This window comes from Trachemys scripta, chromosome 11 (assembly GCF_013100865.1).
Source record: "Trachemys scripta elegans isolate TJP31775 chromosome 11, CAS_Tse_1.0, whole genome shotgun sequence".
NCBI classification, from domain to species: Eukaryota; Metazoa; Chordata; order Testudines; family Emydidae; genus Trachemys; species Trachemys scripta.
Window position 1 is genome coordinate 59868854 of NC_048308.1, and position 26046 is coordinate 59894899.

General features: G+C 43.0%; 1 protein-coding gene across 8 annotated transcripts in view; it reads left to right on the plus strand.

Moving 5' to 3' along the window:
* Positions 1-26046, plus strand: part of ADAM23 (ADAM metallopeptidase domain 23) — a 186235-nt gene that overhangs the window by 17365 nt on the left and 142824 nt on the right. For all 8 annotated transcript variants that reach the window (XR_004647747.1, XM_034786478.1, XM_034786475.1 and 5 more), the window contains exon 3: positions 13586-13662. Coding sequence is in view for 7 of the 8 variants with exons in the window: in XM_034786478.1 (XP_034642369.1) it covers positions 13586-13662 (77 nt within the window). In the remaining variant the exon portion in view is untranslated. The remainder of the gene's footprint in view (positions 1-13585; positions 13663-26046) is intronic.

The following is a 26046-nucleotide window of genomic DNA, read 5'->3' on the forward strand; positions in this document are numbered from 1 at the left end:
TTTTTTTTCAAACATAAGAGCTAGAAGTTTAATATTTTTTAAATGAAAAGCTTAGATTCTGCAAACACTGACATTTGTGTGAGAACTTCCTACATGCCTCACAAGTTGACTATTTTTTAAGCTTTATATGTTTCTCTGTTATCACTGCAGCCTGTACTCTCTTATTGAGTCTGAACCACTTCCGTGATCTACCCTAAAGAATTAAGGGGTGTTTTTGCCATAGTATATCGGGTACCCTTTCCTCCTCTGTGAACTGGGGTTCTGAAAATGCTCCTGAATCAAGTTATACTACATGGAAATAGTGACTCTTGTCTAGTTGTCTGCATTTTTTTTTAAAGTACTGTGGAGCAATATAAAGAGTAAGCAGGACATGTGCCTGGGTAAGATAAAAGTGTCTGCTTTCTTTGCTCTGTGGTGCTAACATTCATCAAAATGACAAGGTGGTCTGATAAGAAGTGATTTTCCAACTTGTGCCTGAAGCAGATAATTAGGGTTGTTCCTTCATTGATGGTCTGTATGTTGTAAGTGTGCATGCTTGAGCCAGCTGTGACAGCAATATTGTGTACACTGTTTAGTTATGAAATGCATTAATTGTTAAGAATGGGGAAAGATTATATGTGAACTTAATACTTATAGGACCCGTGTGAATATTAACTCCATCTGGAGATACCAATTAGTATATAGTACATTTAGAATACTAGTTGATGAACATACATACAAAGTACAAACAAAGTCAGAGACAAGGGTGGAGGTGGCACAACAAATGGCATAGATTTCCTACAACATGGAGTTGATAAAAACGTACACCAGCACTATAAAGGAAACTAAGAAAACTTTACTCTTTCTATAGTGGCCAACAAGATATTATCTTACCCACCTTGTCTCTCATATTCTGAGATCAACATGGCTACAACAGCAAGAAAACAGCTATTCATATAAGTTAATACTTAGCGGTTTATGCTTATATTAGCATATAGTTTTAGTGCTAATTTATAAAAGAAATCTGCTCTGTGTTTTTTCTCTACTTTCTGTGGAAATGTGTATCTAGGAAGGATCTGTTCATATGTTACAGTATAAATCTCTTGAGTGTTGTGTGAATCAGCAGAGAAAGGCATTGGTGCTACACAGGCATGTGCCCCTCCCCTTTCAAAGCTCTGGGAAGTTCTGACAGCTTAGCATGTCGCTCTGACAGCAAAGATCAAATCAATAACACGGAATCCTGCTCTCTCAGACACTAGGAGCACAGGGGCAGGTGTGTGTGTGACTGGTGTGCTGTGACGAGCCAGAGGGAGGCAGGGGCTGATGTTGAGGGCGTCCCCCTCCCTGCTTTCAGGACTGGTTGCCTCGATTGCTGTCTGAACTTAAAGAAAAAGCATGCTGACATTCTCACTGTCCCCCAACACACATTATCTCTCATATACACTCGCCCCCACTCTCTCACACACTCCCCCAGTGCACACTCTGTCTCTCCCCTGCACATACACTCCCTGTCACATATTTCCCCTCTTCTGCCCACACTTCAGTTGAAAATAGGGTTGCCAACTATCTAATCGCACAAACCCAAACACCCTTGCCCTGCCCTGTACCGAGGCCACTCTTGCCCTGCCCCTTCTGAGGCCACACCCCCACTTACTCCATCTCCCCTCCCCCCTCACTCACTTTCACCAGGCTGGAGCAGGGGGTTGGGGTGCAGGAAGGGGTGCTGGCTCTGGGCTGGAGTTGAGAGGGTTTGGAGTATGAGAGGGGGCTCCGGGCTGAGCCTGGGGCAGGGGGATGGGGTGCAGGAGGGGGTTGGGGTGTGGGACGGGGCTCAGGGCTGCAGGAGGGGGCTGAGGTGTGGGAGGGCATTTGGCTGCAGGAGGAGGTTTGGGGTGCGGGCTCTGGGAGGGCGTTTGGCTGCAGGAGGGGGCTGTGGTGTGGGAGGGGGTTCAGGGCTGCAGGAGGAGGTTTGGGGTGCGGGCTCTGGGAGGGAGTTTGGATGCAGGAGGGGGTGAGGGAGTGGTGCCTAGGAGCCAGAGGGATGTGCCAGTTGCTTCGGGGAACCACGCAGAGCCAGGGCAGGTAGGGAGCCTGCCTTAGCCCTGCTGTGCTGCCGACTGGACTTTTAGCGGACTATTAAGATCTCCCAGATTGGTTTCAGCAGCCACTGGGAGATCGATTCTGAGAGGGTTGGAAACCGTAGTTGAAAAGTGGCTGGCAATCTAGTAGGATGCCCATGGAACGCTGGGATTGAGAAACCTGCATCATGTGATGCTGTACCTGTCCCATGAGGCATTGCAAATCCTTCCCAAAACACCCTGGAGTCAGTTGCACAGTGGGATAGCTACCCACATTGCACTGCTCTCTGTATTGATGAAAGAGCTGCTAGTATGGATGCACTTTGCCAACACAAGGAGCATAGTGTGACATGCAACAGTGGTTTAATTAAAGCCATATAACGTTTGTCGACAAAACTCTGTAGTGTAAACCTGACCTAAAAATAGCAGTGTAGCCAGGGATGGCACGGGTGGCAGCTTGAGCTAGACATCCAAGTACAAACCTGCCTGGATCCCCTGGGTACATACTTGGGCAACTAGCCTCCCCCAGCTACGCTTCTCATAGACTCAGACTTTAAGGTCAGAAGGGACCATTATGATCATCTAGTCTGACCTGCACAACGCAGGCCACAGAATCTCACCCATCCACTCCTGTAACAAACCCCTAACCTACATCTGAGTTATTCAAGTCCTTAAATCGTGTTTTAAAAACCTCAAGATGCAGAGAATCCTCCAGCAAGTGACCTGTGCCCCATGCTGCAGAGGAAGGCGAAAAACCTCCAGGGCCTTTGCCAATCTGCCCTGGAGGAAAATTCCTTCCTGACCCCAAATATGGCGATCAGTAAACCCTGAGCATGTCACAGACCATTGGGCATATTTACCTGCTAATAATCAAAGATCAATGAATTGCCAAAATTATGCTATCCCATCATACCATTATCTCCATAAACTTATCAGGGTTAGTCTTGAAGCCAGATATGTCTTTTGCCCCCACTTCTCAAGCTAGCATGCTAAATATAGCAGAGCTAGTTTGTCTGTCAACCCAAGCGGGGATGCATGCTCCCAACTACAGTATACACATACTCTAAGAGGGTGTAGAGGGGAGGGAAGAGGACTCCTTTCCACCTTTAAGCCTGGTATATGGGTGTGGAGCAAGTGGCTGCATGGCCACTCCACTGCTACATCCAATGAACTCAGTAACAGATGTTGGGCATTACCCAGATAACTAAACACTAGGTGCTAGAAGCTTTTCAAACACAGAAAAATGATGGGCTCAGAGGGTCTCGCAATCTAAGGAAAAATAAAGAGACAGAGGTGAAGGGAAGAGCAATAACAATAGGCTATTTATATATCTTTTGTTACAGATCAACCTGATTCAGTATAGTTAGTATGGCTGATATAGCTGTTTAAGAGGAATTTAAATGGGGACAGCTCCAGGCCTGAAATGGTTGTGCATTTCCCCAAGGATTTTCTCTGTAGTTTGTCCCTCCAATGCAGAACTGTGTCAGAGCAGTATTTGCGGCATTCTGGATCTGTGGAATTGAGAGAAAGGAGAATTGGCATAGTTCCTGTTGCAGGAGAGATGATCTTTTTACCTAAAAGTCATCTTGTTTAGGTTATTACAGGAATTCCCGTTGGCCCCAACTGAGATCAGGGCTCCATTGTGCTGCATGACACGAGCACACACAGCCACATATACACCCTTCCTCAAAGAGTGTATAATCCGAGCAGATAAGACAAAAGGGCAAGAAAAAGAAAGTAGTATTATCCTCATTTTATGGATAAGGAACTGAGGCACAGGGAGATTAATGGTAACAGTTTAATCTCATAACTGTGATATTTTTCTTATGGATATATTAAAGAATATGTATTGCTGTTGATTTAAGGAGTGTGGCAGCCTCCAGTTATTTTTACAGTGAATTTCACTGTTTAATGATGAGTCTGAAATTATGACTGGTTCAAAAATTTCAACTCAGATAACTGGAAATTGGGTGATTCATGGTATTTGATAATGCCTTTATTGTGAAAGGACTCTTTTCTTTGAATAATTCTTTAATTTTCTTAGCCCTTTACAATATTATACTTGTTTGTATTTAGGGTACATAAGGATGGAAGACAGATGGCAGTAGAGAAAAGGAGTGGGGTGGAGTGTTTTGTAGGTGAACATCTTCACCAATATTCAGCAAGTCAGGATTACCTACCATAATGAGAACTCTGGTGAAATAAGAGTTCCTTAGAATGTTGGAGCATTCTAAAAACTAATTAACACATAAAAATGAGTGATCTGTGAAGTGAAAAATATGGTCGGAAGATGGCTATTAAATATTTTTGGGTTAGTGAGAAATAAATTAATTTTGCAACAGCTTTCTAGATACTAAAGATATACAGGACTCCCTATGACTATTACTGGTAGAGAAGGTACTTTCCGATGTAGCACTGTTTTTGAGGTATCTTGTAAAAATGCACTGTTTTGTTTTATTATCGTAGTGACCCAGGTCAATCACCTAATTGCAGTGAAGCAGTGTTACATTATAGCTTTAAATAAATACCACTTCCTTTCTGAAGATAATAATTACCTTTTAAGGTTGCTAAAATGTTCCAAATTGTTAAGATTTTTGGCCAGTACTGTTGGAATATTATTTAATATTGTAAATACACTGAAGTTAAATAGTTTTTCAAACAAAGGGATTAAGAGTTCCATAATCATCAAATATAGTGAATTATGGTTAAGAACAAAATAAAACCTATAGCTACAGTACTTTAAAAAAATCAGGCTTCACAAAAAATAAGAGACAAAAAGACAACTTTTCATAAGGTACCCCAAAGAAGGAAGATATTTTGGGGGATTTGTCCAATTCAATGAAGGATCAAGCAGAGAGCTTTTCAGAATGGCTGAAAACCTGTTAATATCAATTCTACAAATGGCAGGGAGGAGAAGGGACAGAAAACCTTTTTTTTTTAATCCATTGATTTAAAATAATGATAAAGAGGGTTTTTAAATGACACACTAATAAATGTATAACTGAACTACTAAAAAGGTATTGAACATGTTTTTACAGTATGCCATATATGTATTTACATAAATTCTTTTTTAAAAGTAAGTGTGGTTCTCTGAAAAGTGACTGCAAAAATTCTACTATGCATAGAGTGAAAGTTACAGATGCAGGCATTATATACTGACACATGGAGAGCAGGGAGTTACTTCGCAAGTGGAGAACCAGTGTTGACAGGGCCAATTCAATCAGGGTGGATGTAGTCCACTCCCAATAATAGATGTGGAGGTGTCAATTCCAGGAGAGGAAAAGCTGCTTCTGTAATGAGCCAGTCCTCGTTTACAGACAACCCCCCAACCTGAAGCAAATACTCACCAGCAACTACACACCACACCACAGAAACACCAACCCAGGAACCAATCCCGTTAGCAAACCTCGTTGCCTTCAACCAGGAATAAAGTATAAGCAAGGTGATGGGGGGGAGGGATAGCTCAGTGGTTTGAGCATTGGCCTGCTAAACCCAGGGTTGTGAGTTCAATCCTTGAGGGGGCCACTTGGGGGATCTGGGGCAAAATCAGTACTTGGTCCTGCTAGTGAAGGCAGGGGGCTGGACTTGATGACCTTTCAAGGTCCCTTCCAGTTCTAGGAGATGGGATATCTCCATTAATTCTTAAAAAAAAAAAAAATTCTCTGTCCCCATATCTACTCTGGCGACACCATCAGAGGACCCAACCACATCAGCCACACCATCAAGGGCTCATTCACCTGCACATCTACTAATGTTATATATGCCATCATGTGCTAGCATTGCCCCTCTGCCATGTACATTGGCCAAACCGGACAGTCCCTCCGCAAAAGAATAAATGGACACAAATCGGACATCAGGAATGGTAACATACAAAAGCCAGTAAATGAACACTTCATTCTCCCTGGTCATTCTATTACAGATTTAAAAGTCACTATCATTGAAAAAAAAACTTCAGAAACAGACTTCAAAGAGAAACAGCAGAACTAAAATTCATTTGCAAATTTAACAACATTAATCTGGGCTTGAATAGGGACTGGGAGTGGCTGGCTCACTACAGAAGCAGCTTTTCCTCTCCTGGAATTGACACCTCCTCATCTATTATTGGGAGTGGACTACATCCACCCTGATTGAATTGGCCCTGTCAACACTGGTTCTCCACTTGCGAAGTAACTCCCTGCTCTCCATGTGTCAGTATATAATGCCTGCATCTGTAACTTTCACTCTATGCATCTGAAGAAGTGATGTTTTTACCCACAAAAGCTTATGCCCAAATAAATCTGTTAGTCTTTAAGGTGCCACCAGACTCCTTGTTGTTTTTGTAGATACAGACTAACACGGCTACCGCCTGATACTAGGGGCTCATAGTGGATCACAAGCTAAATATGAATCAACAGTGTAACACTGTTACCAAAAAAGCAAACATCATTCTGGGGTGTATTAGCAGGAGTATTGTAAGCAAGACACGAGAACTAATTCTTCCACTCTACTCTATGCTGATTAGGCCTCAACTGGAGTATTGTTCAGTTCTGGACACCACATTTCAGTAGGGTTACCATATTTCAACACTGAAAAAAAGAGGACACTCCACAGGGGCCTGGCCCTGCCCCAACTCCGCCCCAGCCCCACCCCCTCCCCTTCCCCAAAGCCCCTGCCCCCTCCTCTGAGCACTCTGCATTCCCCCTCCTCCCTCCCGCTCTGATCTTGGTTGGGGGTTGCTAAGTGCTTCCCTGCTCCCCACTCGCCCTGCAGCCCCTGCACCCCCCACCCTTGCAGCCTCTGCGCCCCCCACCTGCCCTGCCCCTGCTCCCCACTCACCCTGCAGCCCCTGCACCCCACTGCCGCCTCTGCGCCCCCCGCCTGCCCTGCCCCTGCAACCCCCCACCCCTGCAGCCTCTGTGACCCCCGCTCCTCCCTCGCCCTGCACCCCCCTGCCCCTGCAGCCTCTGAGACCCCTGCTCCCCACTCGCCCTGCAGCCCCTGCACTCCCCCGCCTGCCCTGCTCCCCCGCTCACCTGGCAGCCTTTGCCTGCTGGGGGCTTCAGACGCTTGGCAGTGCGGGTCCCTGCAGCCCCGGCCGCAGCTTCCTTCCTGCCGCCGAGCACGTTCCCTGGCCTGTCTGTCCCCGCGGGAAACAGCTCCCGCGGCGCCGGGTTCCAAGCTGCGCAGGGCAACTGGGCCACAGGAAGGGTCCCCCAGTGGCTGAGGGGGTCCCCGCCCGTGAGGGAAGCCCGAGTCCCCCCGTTCCCCACCTGAGCATTGTAGCTGGGGAAGTTGGGCTGCGCTGCGGACCCGGTGGATCGTGCTGGGCGTACCCTGGCTTATGCCTCCCTATTTCCCCGGACATGTCCGGCTCTTTGGAAATTCCCTCCGGACGGGGATTTGAGCACCAAAAAGCCGGACATGTCCGGGGAAATCCGGACGTATGGTAACCCTACATTTCAGGAACGATGTGGACAAATTGGAGAAATTCCAGAGAAGAGCAACAAAAATGATTAAAGATCTAGAAAACATGACCTATAAGGGAAGATTGAAAAAACTGGGTTTGTTTAGTCTGGAGAAGAGGAGACTGAGGGGACATAACAGTTTTAAAGTACATAAAAGGTTGTTACAAGGAAGAGGGGAAAAAATTGTTCTCAACCTCAGAGGATCGGACAAGAAGCAATTGCAGCAAGTGAATACTAGAAACATATTTTTGAGCTGAATTATTTCCTTGGTTACACTAATTTCCACTGGCTTTATTTAAAATCAATGGGAGTTAAACTGAAGTCAATGGAGCTACTCACAGTGCATAAAGTTAAACATGTTCATAAGTCTTTGAAGCACCAAGGGCCTTAGTTACTAAAGTCAGCAGAAATGAAACTGAATACACTCAGGGAGTAAATCTCTGGAGCAAATTTTAGTCACTTTCCTTTGTAGAGTCACACTATAAGTTATTTCTCCAATATAGCCAGGAAAATATTCTCCAATTGAAAGTTAGCAGTCAGAGTCTCAGCATGGAAGAACTATTTCTCAAAAATCCAGTTTGTCCATGTGGCAATGCGAGGACTCACTGGCACGGCACTTCCTGTTGGTCATCCTGGGAATTAGCTCTTACAGCTCAGAGCGCCCTCTGCAGGCCACTGTCTCACCTGCCACTGGCCCCCCATGTCCCTCCCGGACCCCGGTGACCCTCTACATCAGGGTTCTGCCCCAAGCAGTAACCCACAGTCTGGGTCTCCCCACCCCGGGGAACCCCCAACCCTCTATCCCCACCTTGCCTCCATGGCTATTGCCAGTCACCATCTAGCGCCCGCTCCCTGGGGCAGACTGCAGTCTATAAACCATTCATCATCGGCAAGGCGGGTTGGACCAGCTGCCCCTGCCTATCTCTGGGCTGCCCCTCTACAGCCCCAGTACCTTTTGTAGGCCTTTAACAAGTCCTGCAACCTGGGGTTTTACTAGGCTGGAGCTCCCCAGCACTTCTTCACCCTAGGTACCCTACTCAGCTCCCAGGCAGCTAGGCCCTTCTCTCTCAAAAGCTAGAGAGAGAGTCTTCCTTGAGCTCCTGGCTCACAGCCCTTTTATAGGGCCAGCTGTGGCCTGATTGGGGCGTGGTCCAGCTGTGGCTACTTCCCCAATCAGCCTAGCCTTTTTAACAGCCGCAGCCCTCTCCAGAGCTGCTTTTAACCTCTGCTCTTCTGGAGTGGGGCAGCCGCCCCACTACAGTCCATTTAAAAAAAAAAAAAAAAGTATTTTAAGATTATATAGCTCAAAAACAGTTTCAGTTTATAAACTACAACTAATTTTAAAAAAAGCCTAATTATCTCTCTTAGATACATGTGTACACACCTTTTTTTCCATCTAAGCATTTATAACAATTTTAGCACATACATAGCAGTAGTAGAAATGTACAAAAAGCCAGATATACTTACAGACAAATGGGTATACTTCAGAATCATTAGATTCTTAATTTAAAAAAATCCACTTTTTTTAATATGGATCAAGAGACCAACTTTTTACAATAGCAGACTCATGAGATTTGCCCAAATAAGAAATGCAACATCTGCCTCTTACATGTTTGGCAAGGCCGGTTACTAAAAATCTGAATTTCTAAAAGCAGCAAACTTAGTGTTAAAATCCATATCTAATGGATATACAGTAGGAGATCTAAAGAAACTGTTAATATTGACCAGTTAAATAATGTGTATACTTATGCAAAAAATCTATTCTTTTAAAAATGCCTGGTCCTATCAGATGAATAAACTTGGTAACTTTTAATATATTGGCCTGTAAAGGAAGTAATACAGATTTTAAACTTTTATTAGCTTTTTAAAATTTAAATTACAACAATTCTATGAAATTCATACAACTGAATTACAGTTAAATAATCCTAAAATACTATGATGGCACGGTAAAATAAGTAAATGCATGTATACTACTGAGGTGTGGCACGAACCAGCAAAAGTTGGGTTATCAGAGTTTACACTCACAAAATGTCCTTAACTCATACTGTTTTTTTTTCAAGACACTGAAAAAACTCATACCACTTTTTTTCAGTGAGTGATCTGAATTTCAGTGAAACCATTATATTGTTTTTATATAATAATTATGGCTAAAAATCTGTGATTTTTACGAGACCTCTGTGACCTTTTGAAAATTCCAATAATTCAGCCCCGGGCAGTGGGGGCTCGGGCTTTGGATTCAGTCCCGAACAGCAGGGGCTCAGTCTTAGGCTTCAATAAATCTGAGATTTAGAATAATGTATTTACTTATTTTAGTCTGTGAATTTAGGGCATGTAGAGGGAGGAGAGAGAAACTTGGAATCCTGCTGCATACAAGAGACTGCAACATTATTCCCAGAACTGCTCCTGGTGCAATGAATCTCTATCACGATGATTAACAGTATTCTGTCTTACCAGAGCAATGGGGGAGGACTCCTCTCTTCATATAATTTTATTTTGGCGGCAGCAAAAATAGAAAAGAGAATCTGACTCTTCCCTCTTGAGCTAGCTCCACTGCATTTGATTGGTAGCGCTATGCGGCAGGAAAGTTTAGCGTAATATTGCAGCTTTGCAGCTAGAGAGTAGCCTTTGTCGTCATAACAAGCACTTGTGCTGAGGAAGCAAACAGTTTCCTTTTATATCGTTTAAACTACACCTCTACACCGATATAACACTGTCCTCGGGACAGTGTTTTTACCGCGTTATAGGTGAAACCACGTTACATCGAACTCGCTTTGATTTGCTGGAGTGCACAGCCCCGCCCCCCCCCCGGAGCACTGCTTTACCGCGTTATATCCGAATTCGTGTTATATCGGGTCGCATTATATCATGGTAGAGGTGTATATATAACTAGATGGGAACAACAAGAATATAGGTTTCACATACTCGCATACGTACCGATGAAGTCACATATATCCCATATGTGTATCAAGTGTGTGCATGTATACAGACTGCACAAGCAATATGTGTAATTTTTCTTATGCATAGAAAAGGAAACATCTAAAGGGTGTGCATATAAACAAAGTGTTATACACATTCCAGGAATATCCTTTCTTATTTTGATGTATGTGGTCTATGACTTGTTTGTATAAGAGGAAATGAATTTCAAATCACACTTTAGCACTATAAATCACTGGAATGTCAGCGTCCCACAAGATAGGGATTAATGCATTTCTTTAAAAGAGAACAATATCAATAGTGTGTAACATTCTTCAGAAATATTCCCCCTCCCACGAATGAGGCACATTACATAAAATCGTAATGGCTGAAACACAAAGTAATAAAACACTTTATGCTAACTTGTTATAAATAATATAAATCAGTTGCCAGGGTGAAATACTATTTTAGTCTTCTCTAATTAGGGTGACCTAGTCGCTGACTCATTGCTGCCACACGTGAATGATGAGATTAGTCTAAACACATAAAAGTAATATGTTTATTTCATCCCAGGGTTGTTCATTATGGTGGTTCCATAGTTCTGATTGAGCTAGGATTTTTGCTTTTGACAGGACCATAAAATCTCTCTGGTGCAGAAGTTGTGAATAGCTGTATATAAATCTTGGTTAGGCATTAACTCTTTACCATAACACAAGCAGTGAAGAATAATTGTGCGTTTGTGCATGCATGTGCATGTATATAATTATTATAGAGGCACCAATCACAAATCCGTGGTTATGGTTGAGTTTTATTTTGGCTCTCTGGATTGTATGAAAAATACAGTATATCTTTCTCAACTCTCAGCATTTATTCTTTGAGTGCAGAACGGCTTTTTTGAAAATGTACACGTAAATTTATTAATTTGTTTGGGTTAAAATTCATTATAAACTAGGACTTAAGAAATGTATTGTGAGTCTATTCTTTATCCTGAATGATCTTAACAGTGGAATAACAAGCTCATCAAACTTTCCACATAATCAAAATTAATTTAAATCTTGTGCATAGGCTGCATTTGAAGAATATATATATTCTAATTATTCTAAGTTATTAGTAATTGTATCTAAATGTTATGATTATATTGTTTATGGAGAGGCTCAGGTAACTCTTAGTGCGACCATTGTGACTTCATAGATAGCTCAACCAGCTGCCACCCTTTTCCTACAAAAACAAGGAGGAGTCCTTGTGGCCCCTTAGAGACTAACACATTTATTTGGGCATAAGCTTTCGTGGGCTAGAACCCACTTCTTCGGATGCATGAAGTGAAAAATACAGGAGCAGGTATAAATACATGAAAGGATGGGGGTTGCTTTACCAAGCGTGAGGTCGGTCTAACGAGATAAATCAATTAACAGCAGGATACCAAGGGAGAAAAATAACTTTTGAAATGGTAAGAGAGTGGCCCATTCACTCTCCCAAACAGAGGGTCCTTAAAGTGCAAAGACATTCGGATTAAGAGTATTGGTTCTTTTATTTTTTTTAATGTTTTCTCTGTAATATTTTTACTTTAAAAATAAATGTGCTAGCCTAGAAGAGGTTGTGTGGTGACTTAAAACTTCGGACAATATGCTGGTCATAGCCTTCAGAGAGAAAGGGAAGTGCAGGCACTGGCCTGTCTGGCTTGCTGGGAGTATCATAGTGTAAATCCAGGGAGCTATGCAGTCTTAAAGCTTCCAGTCAGGAGTGAGTGGGTCTCTGCCTGAGAAAGGTGACAGGTAGGAGCTGGAAACCTTTAAGTGGGTGCTCTTGAGAAGCCATGGAAGGTGAATATAGGTGCAGTTAACCTGAAATTGTGACAAGCTACGTTCCCTCTAAGCTGCGTGGCCATGCAGTTGCCTCTTAAGCCCCACGCAGGGGCTCAGGGCTATGGCAGGGAGAGGCTCCCCTCCCCGTTTGCCCCAGAGCGGACCTGCCTTGGCCGGGGGAGAGGAGCGCTTTCTTGGCCTGGCCCTAGAGCGGACCTGTCTTGGCCCAGCCCTGCCTTGCCAGAGCTGCCGCGGACGGGGAGAGGTGCCTCTCCCCAGCCCCAAACTGCTACAGCAAGAGAGGGCTGGGGGAAGTCATCTCTCCCCACCGCAGCCCCTGGGCAGCCTGCACCCCAAACTCCTCATCCCTGGCCCCACCCTAGAGCCCACCTCCCCCACACCCCAAACCTCTGTCCCAGCCCGGAGCCCCTCCCACACACCAAGCCCCTCATCCCCAACCCCACCCCAGAGCCTGCACACTCAGCCAGAGCCCTCATCTCCCCACATCTCAATCCTCTGTCCCAGCCCTGAGCCCTCTCCCACACTCCGAACCCCTCGGCCCTGGCCCCACCCTCACCACATGAAATTTTGTTATATGCACCAATATGAAGGTGACATGTCACACATCACCTCCATGTTGGTGCACATAACAAAATTAATTCCGCACATGGACGTAAAAAATTAGAGGGAACACTGGACAAGTATCTATGATAATCTTTTATTAAAATTTTGGATAGTCTGTTGTGACCCTGTTTTTCCAGCTAATGTATGAATATGCTGCAGATATTGTTAGTCCCGCTTAGAACAATATTGAGAATTGACTTGATAATTCAGGTTAGAGAATTGAGGACATTCTGTTTTTGGCAGCTAGATCTAATTTGAAGTTAAAGCTGAAATTTAAAGCTCCAGATATGGAACTAGCTATTGAATGAATGTGTTGAGAATTGTTGATCTAGTAACCTCTAGCATGGATACATCCACAGATGCAAAGCCGTGAATCTTAGAGGAAATTATTTTGAAGGAGTCCTGCATACTGTATAATATGAGCTTTGCCATGATTTTGTATTTACATGCTTGCATCACAATGGCCTTAATTATAATTATTCATACTTTTTTAGAATAAGTGAGTGCTATGAGGTGATTGCAATTAGAACACTGTGTATATACTGTAGTAGGGACTTGTTATGCCTTCACTATACTGATCCAAATAATGGCATACAAAAATATGCAGACATTTCTATGGGAATCCTAAATAAGTTATTTTGTACTGTACAATTTACTATAATAAAAAATACAAACCTTGATGACTGATTTGACTTGTTTTAAACATATAGGAAAATTAAAGGTTCTTCTTTTTTCATGTCTACAGGCTGTGCATCTGGCTCAGGCAAGTTTCCAGATTGAGGCCTTCGGCTCCAAATTCATCCTTGACCTCACATTGAATAAGTAAGTGTACGATTGTGGGTTTCCTTGTTTCCTGCTCTTTGTGGCTATCTCTTTGGAAATAGAGCGATTTCTGAAGAAGAGGGCAGTGGGGTAGGACAGGTGGAATCCTGTGAGCTTTGGAAAACTACCACACCGCCCAAATGCATTGATATACTAAAACATTCATGAAAGTTGGAAAGCTTGCCTAAGCTAGGTATTATAAATATAGCTTTCTTTAAGAAAGGATATGTTCCTATTCATCAGTGCTGGAATATATTTGCATGTAAAGAGGAAAAATATAAATATAAATTTAGTTTGGGTCTCAGGAACATAGGTGCCAACTTCCTCTATTCCCAGGGGGTGCTCGACCCCCGCTCCGCCCCCGAATCCTCCCCCACTCCACCCCTTCCACAGAGTCCAAACCCCGCCCCTTCCTGCCACCGCTCCGCCCCAGAATCTGCCCCCACTCCCCCCCTTTCACAGAGTCCAAACCCCGCCCCTTGCTGCCACCGCTCTGCCCCAGGCCCTGCCCCCACTCCACCCCTTGTCCCCGAGCCCTGACCTTTGCCCTGCCCCTTCCTGCCTTCGCTGTGCCCCAGGCTCTGCCCCCACTCCACCCCTTCCTCCAAGCCCCCACCGTCGCCCTGCCTCTTCTCACCCTGCTCTGCCCCTGCCCTGCCTCTTCCCGCTCCCTTCCCCCACCTCTTCCTGCTCCTGGCTCCTCGCCCTGCCCCCCCAGCACCTCCTGCATGCTGCTGAACAGCTGATCCGTGGCAGGTGGGAGGGGCTGGGAGGAAGGAGAGGAGCTGATTGGTGGGTTGGCTGGTGGGTGGGAGGTGTGGGGAAGGGGAGGTGCTGATCCACGGGGCTGCTGGTGGATGCTGAGCACCCACTATTCTTTTCCGGCATCTATGCTCAGGAGCCAAAACATCGTAATTACTGAGGGTCCCAAAACCTCTTAGATATGAATTATGAAAAGTGTCTCAGTACATATACATTACGGCTGTTATCCTTTTCGTTCTTAAGTGCTTTATATACAGTACAAGATTCAGTCCACCACTCAAAAGCAGTCATCTGTTGGGCAGAAGGAGGCAATCAGGAAGAAAACTGGCAAGCCATGTGCTGCATAACAGTAGTGGAAGAAATTTCCTGTATCTTTGGTTGCCACTTTGATCTTCCTGTCCTAGATGCATGTTGTCAGGCTACATTTTCTTTAGGAATTACCATTAAAATGGCAGTTCCTGATTGTTACACAGATGCCTGATTCATATCACTGTACTTTACTCTGTTCATCTACAACACTAGCTAAAGCTTAGGTTTGGCTTAGATTGAGAACAGGGACATTTCCTTCTGGGCTGTCTGGAATCCTGGATAGACCAGATATAAATAGTAGTAATTGATAAACCGTTGCAGTTTTCAATTAAGGAATGTATATTCTGAGCCTTAACCAGGTTAATAGTGTTCCATATATCTTCATAAAGGGCCAATTTGAGACAAATGTACTTTAAGTAAGGGATGATACAGGACTTAAAATATAAGTAGCACTAACTAATATTAAATTATGTGGTTTACCAGGATATTTGTAAGTTACTGAATTCAGTTGTTTAAAGACTATTCTTCATTAAGATTAAGATGCCTTTCATCTTGGTACATAAGTGGCCGAAAAATTATGACATATATAAAAAGAACCAGATTTATTTCCTGCACCGATACACTGTGTGCAGGAGAGAAATGAGCAGGAGGAAGTTGTAATTGGCTCTGTGATTCTCAAGCTGCTTTGTCCCTATCTGTGCAATAAAGCTGCTCTAAGGTCCCTAAGGGTATGTCTACACTGCAGCTGGGAGTGTGCCTACCAGCCTAGTTAGACAGACGCATCCTAGCTTTGCTGGAGCTTGTGCGATTAACAAATAACAGTGTGGATGTTGAGGCCTGGGCTAGCTGCCTGAGTACAAGCCTGCTGACCCCCAGGGTCCCCAGTTGGTGGCTAGAACATGCTGTCACCTATGCTGCAATGTTCTAGACTATATTTTTAGTGTTCTAGAAGGATCAGAGTTAGTGTGTGTCTTTACACTGGCTGGGAGGCATGCTCCCATCTACAGTGTGGAAGTACCGTAAGGGATCAGACACCAGCTGAGTATTGCTATGGGGGAGAAAGTGAAGCAGAGCTCCCCTGTACATTCTCTACTCAGTCATGTTCCTTCCCTTAATATTTATACTGAGATTGGGGGGCAAGTTGGCTTTACTCCAACTGTGAATTCCCCTTTTCTGAAGGAATTCTCAGTTGGCCAGCTGTGGCTGGATTTTATCTGTTTTGCAAGGCTCAGGTGTTCCAAAGGGGATGGAATTGGAATGAAATTCTAGTCCAAATGCTCCTATTTCTCTGCATTCCCCTATAACTCAGGGCAATTCTCACAATAATGTTCATACTTTCTCAAGGTGTTTTGATGAATACATTAGCTAATATTTACTATCATTGTATCATAAATATTGTACCATCAATATTGTATCATTAATAACAAAAATGTCAAATTGTTTTCATATGAACATTTGAAAAATATGTAGACTTTCCAAAGGGCCTAAATATTTTTAGTACACATTAATAATTATATTTAGTTACTATTCAATTAATGTATAATAAATATAATAAATTATCTGTCTAATTAAAGTTTAATGAAGTATCAATTATTGACAGTTTCTTTAAAGTGCTACCAATTTTAATAACATTTTAATTTGTCTCACTATAGAGAACATGCAATCAAATGGTATGAATGACTATTACTGTTTCTGTCTCTTGTCTGTACTTTGCTATTTCATTGGGCCCCAAATTTGTACCAGAAAAGTATTGTATTGTGGCAAAAGATTGTAGAGATATTTTTTGAACTTAGATTCTGAACAGGAATTTTAAATCTGCTTACTGCACTTTAAATATGATTTAAAAATTCCACACAGGCGCAGTGTATAGTAGGACAATGACTTGTTGCTAGCAGTAGTTGTCTTCAACTTGCCTTCCACATGCTGAATGCGTTGGCTGCTATTTTAGTTAACGGAAGATTGTTTTAAATACTGTTACAGAAAGAGAGATAGACAGTGTTCTACCTCATCTCTATTTAAGGGAGGATATGTGGTTCAATGTATAGGGTGCTAGAGTAATTGTAGAAAGATCAGGTTGTATCCTAGCTTTGCCATTGACTGATTGTACATTTACATTAAACTGAGACGCTTATATTTCTTCATCCAGAAGTAGGTCCCAAGTTGTTCTTGTATCCAGAAGGGAAAGCATTTTAGCTCCAACCTCCATATTGCCAGGTCTCTCTGTGCCTTAGTTTTCCTATCTGTAAAATGGGGATAATAATGCTCACCACCATTGTGAAGGTGTTTTTTTTTTTTTAAATATCTAGGTGAAATGTACTGTATAAATGTGTATTATTTTTATTTATTTATTTAGACTTTTTGTGATAGTGTTGTAAACAGTCTTGTCTCATCTGTATTAGCAGCCAAGCCTTTTAACCCCTGCTGAATTGGGGGCCATAGCAGTAGCAGGTCACTTTCCTAGCGTATAAGGGATCATATTGTTTGAGTTATATGTGAAAATGACAATATAGGAACCCATTTACGATTGGTGTTTTATTTCATTGGTAGGTAAGACTAGAGGTGTAAAGCAGCTTTCATTAGAGACACAGTTTTTGTCTCATTCTGTTCACTACTTGCACTACCTCTAACATACCTCCCCGAATGTGTCAATATGTTGACATAAACTTGCCACTGTATATACTTCTAAAACCAGGGAGACTCCTATAGTGCCAGTGTTTGCCATTGATACAGAAGGTGATATCTGAGGAAAAAGAATAGTGGTATAAAAAAAAACGATTAAATCTGTGATGTGCAAAATTCTGTAAGCACTGCATAAAAAATGCATACGCAGCTTGTGCTGTCCTTGAGCATTTCAGCACATTTTAAAACAAAAATGAATCAGCAGAAATTAGTATTTTTCAATACTGAAGAAGTATTGCTCTCTTCCTGATGTCCAGTTGAGGTCTTACTTTGGTCACTTTGTCAGCAATATTGACATTTTCTTGAGGGGTAAAGATGCAAGTGTATCAAATATTGGGTTTACAGAGCAACAAGCTGTGGCTTTTTAAAATTTGCTAGGTCACTATATTCCCATATCTATTTCGTAGTGCTACTCAGCTCTTCTGCATGAGCTGTTTTGTTTTGAAAGGTGAACTGGAAGGCTTTTTATCTGCCCACAGCTGAATTTAGAGTTAAGTGTTTTCCCCGCAACTAAAGCATTACATGGAATTACATTTGTTAACATACTTTTCAACATTTACACCTTCACCTTTAAAATGTGAAACAATGGCTGAAAAGCATATGAGGACATCAGGAGATGGGGCCAGAGGCTGTGAGGGGCAGGCAGGATGAAGGACCAGAAGAGAGGAAAGAAAGCCTGGAGACATCTAGAGCCTTATGGGAGTTGATTAAGTACTGCAGTGTTTCAGCCACAGGAAGAGATCCCAGTGCATTATGGAATATAGAGTCTGGGCAGGGGAGTAAGAGCTTATACAGGAGGATAGTTGGAGGAAGGACAGTGAACTACCACTCACATGAGGCACCGCAGTGACTCAGGTGACTAGACAGATTCATGTTGACCTAAAATAAAATGTTTCGATTTCGGGCTGTCAAAACAAAAAGTTTTGGTAGTTTGACTTTTTGTCCTGAATTGGGACAAAAGCTAATGTCAAAATATCAGTATTCCCTCCAGGCCAGAAATTCCGGTTTTAGATTAGCTCCATGTACCAGTTTGCCTTTGTATCCAGAATACAAGTAAATGCTCTGGGACTAGATCATCAGCTGATGTAAATCAACGATATTAGTAGCAAGCTCCCTCTCTTTTGACTGTGCACTAGAAACTAATAATATATTGGCTTCCTAACTGCACTGGAGCAATATTGATTTATATCAGCTAAGGTTTTGTACCCTAATTTGGTATAATAAAAAGTAACTAGCAACCGAGATAAAATAAAGTAGGTAACCACAAAATTTAGACTAGCAACCAAAACCAAATAAACTGGTAACTGGAGTATCACGGGTATATAAATAACGCTATCTGTATTGCCACATTAGCAATTATATCTAAGCATCTAACTCTCTATACACAGACACTGCTGCATGCTGCACAAGTTTGTTTTAAGTTGACAGGGGCGGGCGAAGGAGGACGTAAATGTTTTTTTGTTATGATTTACAGTGAATTCATTTTTGTATTGTTAAGTGAGAATAGAGAAAGCGAATTCTCAGTTGGGAGGAAAGAGTCTTCGTTAAAATAGATGTCTATCAGCATTGGGTAATATAGTAGAATTTAATCTCAATTTAGTCATAATTTAATAAATAATTTAGAGCACTTGTAAAAATAACACTGAGTATTGTTTGAATAAATCTTAATTAGGGTGAAGCATAATATGGGGAAAGCATTGGCCAAGAAATTGCTGCTTCTCTAAAGTGCGTAGAACTCTGTCACCAACCAAATGAAAATAGTGGTAAGAAATGTTAATATTAATGCAAGGCCTAGTAAACCATACAGACTAATCTCTCTTCAAGCTGACAGTGTGGATATTAATGGTTGAGAGTGTGGAAGACCTAAGATCCAAGAATTGTTACCACAATCACAGCAAGTAATAGATACTATTTTATTATCAAGAAAAGTTTCAGAGTGGTAGCCGTGTTAGTCTGTATTAGCAAAAAGAACGAGGAGTACTTGTGGCACCTTAGAGACTAACAAATTTATTTTAGCATAAGCTTTCGTGGGCTAAACCTACTTCATCGGATGCATGCATGTATTTTCCACTGCATACATCCAATGAAGTGGGTTTTAGCCCTCGAAAGCTTATGCTCAAATAATTGTGTTAGTCTCTAAGGTGCCACAAGTATTCCTGTTCTTTTTATTATCAAGAAAAAAATTGATTGCTTTATAAGTGATGTAAATTCCACAAGAACAAGTCGTAGTCTGAACATCCTTGGAATTCATACTTAAAGTAAACTCAGCTTTCCATGAGTCCAAGAAGAGAGCTTGCCATTTGTCCATCCCACTCCAGTGCATGAGGAGACTGATGATGGATGACGGAAGGGCTGTTAAATCAGTTTGAAGGAAACAAAGCACGTCAGACAATTGGTAATCTTTTCCATCCAAGATGTAGAGACAATTCAAGTTTCAGACTTGACCAGAGCATAATTGCTTCTGTGTATTGCACAAGATCAGTGGCAAGCCCCTTTCTAAAGGAATTAAAAATCAGTTCACTGTGATGGGGCAGTTCCTGTTGATGTATATGCTTTCCACAGCATCATCTAGTCTTCATATCTTTACAAGGCACATAAGTTGCACTTGACTTCATTTTCATATTCAGCATTTAAGAGGAGGGTCCTACATGGTTGTTGAAGGTTGACAAGAAAATAAAGAAAAAGAGGTAGTGTTCCTTATTATTATGCTGCTTGTTTATTTATTCATGTCCATGTTACAAGGATTGGTGAAAGAATTAGGCTAAAATTGTGCAAAAATGGTGACAACTTTTTTCCCCACAAAATTTCACCTAAAACGGTGGTGACTTTATTTTGCTTAACCTATGCCCCTCAAAATTTGCTTTTTTGTGAAATTAGACAAAATGACTAATTTAAAATGTAAAACATAAAAAATTCACTTTTTCTTAAAATGGATCCATAATTTCCCCCTTGGAAATGGCTGTTTCTTGGAATAGGGCCATTTTTGAATGATACATTTGCAAAATGGTTCAATTTTATGCTCATAATGAAATATAAAAACTTATTTCAAGAAGTCTTCCTTTTCCTGGAGAATATTTTGCCCTTGTATACTTTAGATGTGAAGGGAACATTTGCTGCTGCTTCGAGGAGTGTCCCTGTGGGTGCTCCACTTTAGGTGTCTTGGCTCCCTGCGCTTGTAATCGGAGATTTGTAGTAGCAGTGCTCCGGTTGGCCACGCACGTGCGGCAGCTGTCTTGCGCCGTTCTGGGCGGCTACTTAGCATGCACAGCCAACAGTCCCTCAGTTCCTTCTCTACTGCCTTTGGCTTGAGTCAGAGCGACAGCAGCGCCCCTGTCTGTTTCGAAATTGCTTATATTCCCACTTTTATTTATCCCCTTTGTTTCCGTCCTTATTTACCCACTAAAAAAACCCCCCAACCTACCCCACTTTATTTTGTTAGCTTCCCCCCGCTACCGGCGGGTATCTGCAGTGGTGACTGAACTACGAACCTCCACAGGCATGCCTGTTCCCCCGGCTTTAAACGTTGCCTGACCTGCAGACTTTCAGTTCCTGTATTGGATGGTCACACTCAGTGCATCCGCTGTCTCGGGGAAACCCATGTACCACAGAAGTGTCCACACTGCAAGAAATTATCTGCCAGGACACTGAAAGCCAGGGACCTCCAACTAAAATGATTAATGATGGAGAAATCCTTCAGGCCAGCCTCCCACTCAGAGTCCAGGACTCCTCCTGGCTAACAATTTCCAGCAGCAACCTCAGAAAAGGGCTCCACCCAAACCATGTCTAAGGACCCTACACCTAAGAAGGTGACCAAACATCGGTCACAGTTATCGCCTCAGAGATCCCCATAAAAAGAAGTGGTCTCCTGGCAACAAATGTGTTCCGGTACCGATGGCACCGAGAACCTCGGACCAAGAGGCACAGGGAACGGTCTGGTACCAAGACGTTCTGAGTAGCCAAGACACCGACACGGCCAGGCTCTCACTCAGGTGCATGAGTCAAAGCTAAGCTCCCTAGCTCTGCACCAACAGTGCCCGAAGAATGCCTCAGCACCTGCTAGTGTAATGGCGCCACCTGCTGCATATACACAGCCTAACAAGACCTTGGCACCATCAGAGCATACTACGCTGTCATCCACAGCACTGAGCGTCCTGGTACCACAATCCTTCACCAGGCAGGAGGACCTGACAATCTCCTCCATGCCAGGAATCCCTCTATTCAGCACCGACGGCACCCCAGTCAGGCAAGGACCGAGCCGAATAGGCACTCCTAATGGATCTGCATCCACAGAGGATGAGGATGAAGAGGATGACTCGAGCCTTTACACCCCTCGTCATCCCTCTCCAAAACCTGAACCCTCTCACCAACAACTATCTATGCCAGGGAAAAGCTGGGAAGCACAACCATGGATGACACTGCCTGTTGTTATGCCACCGAATTGGCCATACTGGGACCCATGGGCAATCTACAGAACTCAGAATCTTAAACCCCCCCAACCTACCAGCGTCATGGGCCACCCTGTCCCTTTCACCCACTAACCCACCACCACCGGAGGCGCAGGAGGAAGAGGGAGAGGAGCAGGTAGAGGCTCCTGAAGGTGATACACTGCCACCCACCCATATTTTATCTTCGTCCCCGGACGAAATAATTATGCCACCGCCTCCCACCACAGGAGATGACTTCAAGTCCTTCCAGGACTTATTCAGAAGAGTTGTAGAATCCCTGGACATCTCTTTAGCAGAGTTGCCACAGACCCAGCACAAACTTACTGACATCTTCCAGGCATCCCCATCAGCAAAGATAGCTCTGCCCATCAACGCTGCTATAATGGATCCTGCAAAGATAATACGGCAGACACCTCTTACTGCCTCACCCTCCTGTAAACACTCGAACAGAAAATATGTACCATCGAAAGGGCTGAGTTCTTATTTACTCACCCGGCTCCAAATTCACCGGTCGTAGAGGCAGTAAACCAAAGGGAAAAACAGTACCAGTCAAAAAACACTCCTTATGAAAACGACTGGAAAAGGCTTGACTTCTTTGGATGCGAAGCCTATTCCTTGGCCTCACTGCAATTTCGCATAGCAAACTACTCCGCTCTGTTGGCGAAATACACTTACATCTTGTTTAGTAAAATGACATCCTTTATTGAACAAATGCCAGAGGAAGCAAAGGAACAATACAAAGCCAATGTTGCAGAGGGCCAAACGTTGCCAAAACAGCCCTGCGGGCCTCCCTCGATTCCACTGACAGGGCAGCTCATTCTATCGCCATGTCCATGGTCATGTGTCGAGCATAATGGCTCCACCTCTCTGGATTCCCTAGCGAAGTACAAGCCACAGTTGAGGACCTGCCCTTTGAGTGTCAAAAACTATTTGTTAAGGGCACTGATGTATCTCTTCATACCTTAAAGGACTTGCGAACAACCTTGAAGACAGGGCGGTGCTCGATCATACCCTCCCTGCTTCAAAGCACTACACCTATGGCAATGGTGCATATCCAACAAGATAGACATTTCTGCAACTTACCTGCCAGGACTTCAGAATACCATGGCAGACCAGCTGAGCAGACACTTCTCCCAAACCACGAGTGGGAGATGGACTACCCAACCCTCATGACCATATTCAACCAGTGGGGGAATCCCTACTATAGATTTATTCTCAACGGCTCACAGGCATTCTCAATGCCTCAGTATTGCTCCCAAGTGGAGTTTGGTTGCCACTCCCTGGGCGATGCCCTCCTTACAAAATGGGAAGCACCACTAATGTACGCGTTCCCCCCGATTCCTCTATTGAGCCGGGTGCTACACAAAATCAGACAGGACACGGCCAGGGTCATACTTATTGCACCCACATGGCCCAGGCAAACGTGGTTCCCATACCTGAGACAGATGGTGGTGAAACCCCCTCAAACCCTTTCGCTACTTCCTTACCTCCTGACACAGGATCCCGGCCATGTCAGTCACCCCAACCTAGAGGGAGGACATGTTCATCGAGATAATGAACGTCTCAGGAACAGCTGACACAGAGCTCAGAGCCTGGAGGAATTCACTGTCTGAGAAGTTAGCCATGGATATGGAGAGCAGGAAAGCATCCGAGGAGCATGAGCATGCGACGCAGGATGAGATGCTTTGCATTATGAGGGACCAATCCGACACGTTGAGGCATCTGGTTGAGCTGCAGGAACAGAAACAGGAGGCTAGAGTCCCTCTGCAGCCTCTGCTGAACAGCCAGCAAGCATCGCCCAGCTCACAACCTGTCTCCCCCAAACGTTCAATGGGGGCGTGGGGGGAAAAGTCCATTATCCCTTGCACTCAACTCAGGGGGAGGTTACAAGGAGCAGAAGGCACCCATTCACAGACCTTCGATGGAAATGTGGCCTTTGGCTTGTCATTAAAGAGTGATACTTTAACAGAGTAGAAAATGACTTAAGTATTGTTTTTAGTTAATATCGTCTCCTTTTGTACTAAGAGTAATTGGCACGAGTGGGATAAAAAAAATCCCATTTGTGACGAAGAACCATCATAATTAACCTGTGCCTGCCTCAGCTAGGTATATTCCATATCCCACAATAATCTGTTATGTAGCATTTCTCTCTCTCTCTCTCTTCTTGTTAAAGCATTCAATGTTACATGTTTTCAGATTAGTATCATTTTCTTAAATTATATAAATAAAAAGGAGTTTGACTTTTCTTCTTACTTGAATAAAGTAGTAAATGCTATTCTGTATTTGTGTGCAATCTGTGATCTCTAGAGTATGCTTATCTAGTTTTCCTATGTATGTTGTCAGGAACAGATTACAGCCGAGTTTTCTCTTAGTATTTTTTTCATCCAGCATTGAAGGACTTCTCTGTTGTTACTCTGCAGTTCAAGAATAGTGCTCTTCATTAATTTGTATTGTATTGTGCTAGCAGAACCATATGAGTAGACTTAATTTTCTATTTTAAGCTAGTGGGACGGATGTAAGAAGCTAAACCAGAAGTTATCAAAAACATTTAAGTAAAAATATCTGTCCTCTTTGAACATTTTATTGATGAGGTGAGAGTGTTGTCATTGTTGTGCTGCACCACTAGCCTTTGCCTGACATAGACATGGCATTGGCTGACAGTCTGGCACCAGCATCTAAAAATGAAATGACCCGTGTGCTATGAGCTCAGATCAAACTGGAATCAGTGCCAAAAGGATCTTTCCAAGCTGGAATTGGTCTGGGAAAACACATGGTCTGGGAAAACAGCACAGAATCTTTTATTCTAACTACCTAAAAGTGTTTTAAAAACTACAACACTTGCACTCTCTTTAAAAGAACTGTTTAGGTTAGAATGTGGTTTTAAACAAACTTTGGTCATGAGGAGATTCCTACCCCCTCACCTATCTCTGATAAACAAGGCTCTGAGATGATGAGGACCAGATGGTCCTCTTAGGTCTGAACATTTGGTGCTGTGAGAAGGGTATTGTCTTGGTCCTAATGGGCATTACTTCCCAGATGGTTCCAAAGCTGTGCTGGGGGTGTTTTCTACCAGCATGAATATGCAAAGGTAGCACTCTAGAATAATTTCAGTTAGTGATTAAATAGCCTTTCTTTCCATAGCATTTGCAATATTCTTTCAAAATGTTCTTAAAATTTGTGACTTCAAAACAACATATTCCAGAAGAACAGTTTTTGACTTGCTTCCACCTATTTGTTCAACATATTTGCTAAGCAGCGTTATGAGAAGTATAAAATAGATTGATGACAGTGATTTGGGGCATTGGTCATATCATCACAGACAACTGACAGAAATTGCTTTAGTAAATGTCTCTTACCCTGGCAACACATTATTAGAATAGCTTAAGAAGAGATTCTCTTCACAAACATAAAGGTATTGATATAATCTCAGTAGATTTTAAGTTTGCTTTCAGATAAGAATGTATAATTGGGTTATCCAGAGCATTGAGGTACACATCAGCAGATGCCAATACTTCTATCATATTGGAAACATTTTCTACCACTTTTTTGATACATTGTTTATTTGCCAAATTCTTGACCAGAGGCTACCTGGGTTATCACCTCAGAAAAGACTACTGTTTTCTTTGGGAGAGTCAAGCCCCCCTTTTTTCCCTAAGCACCTGTCTCTCTCTTCCCACCCCCCTTCTTTCCTTCCCTCACCTGGCCCCCATCTTCCTTTCACTGCTCTTAGTAGTCCTTTCTGTAAGCTTAGACAGAGAGAGTCTAAGAGCAGTCTCCCAGGGCCCTACCAGCTGCCTGCACTATCATTCCTGTCTTGTTGAGATTGATTGCTTGATCATCACATTCATATATCTTTTCTCAGCACAGTAAACGGAAAAAATGGTGCAAAGTGTGCCTTTCACATTTTTCACTGAGGTTTTGTTTTTTGTAGCAAATTCTGAAACTGGTGATGAATGTGAAAACAATATACTGTTAGCTCTGGTGTCTGAATCAATGTTTTAATGCTGTGGAAAATTTAAAGGGTTACTGTTGACCTTACACACGCTTAAAACATGAACGATTCAGTTTTCCCTCTAATTTTAATGAGTTGCTTTATTGAGCATATGAGTAAGTTATTTCAGATGCTGTGTCTGTATATGCGACTGCTAAGCAGCAAGAACTTTTCATATTTTGAAAGACTAGAAGATCT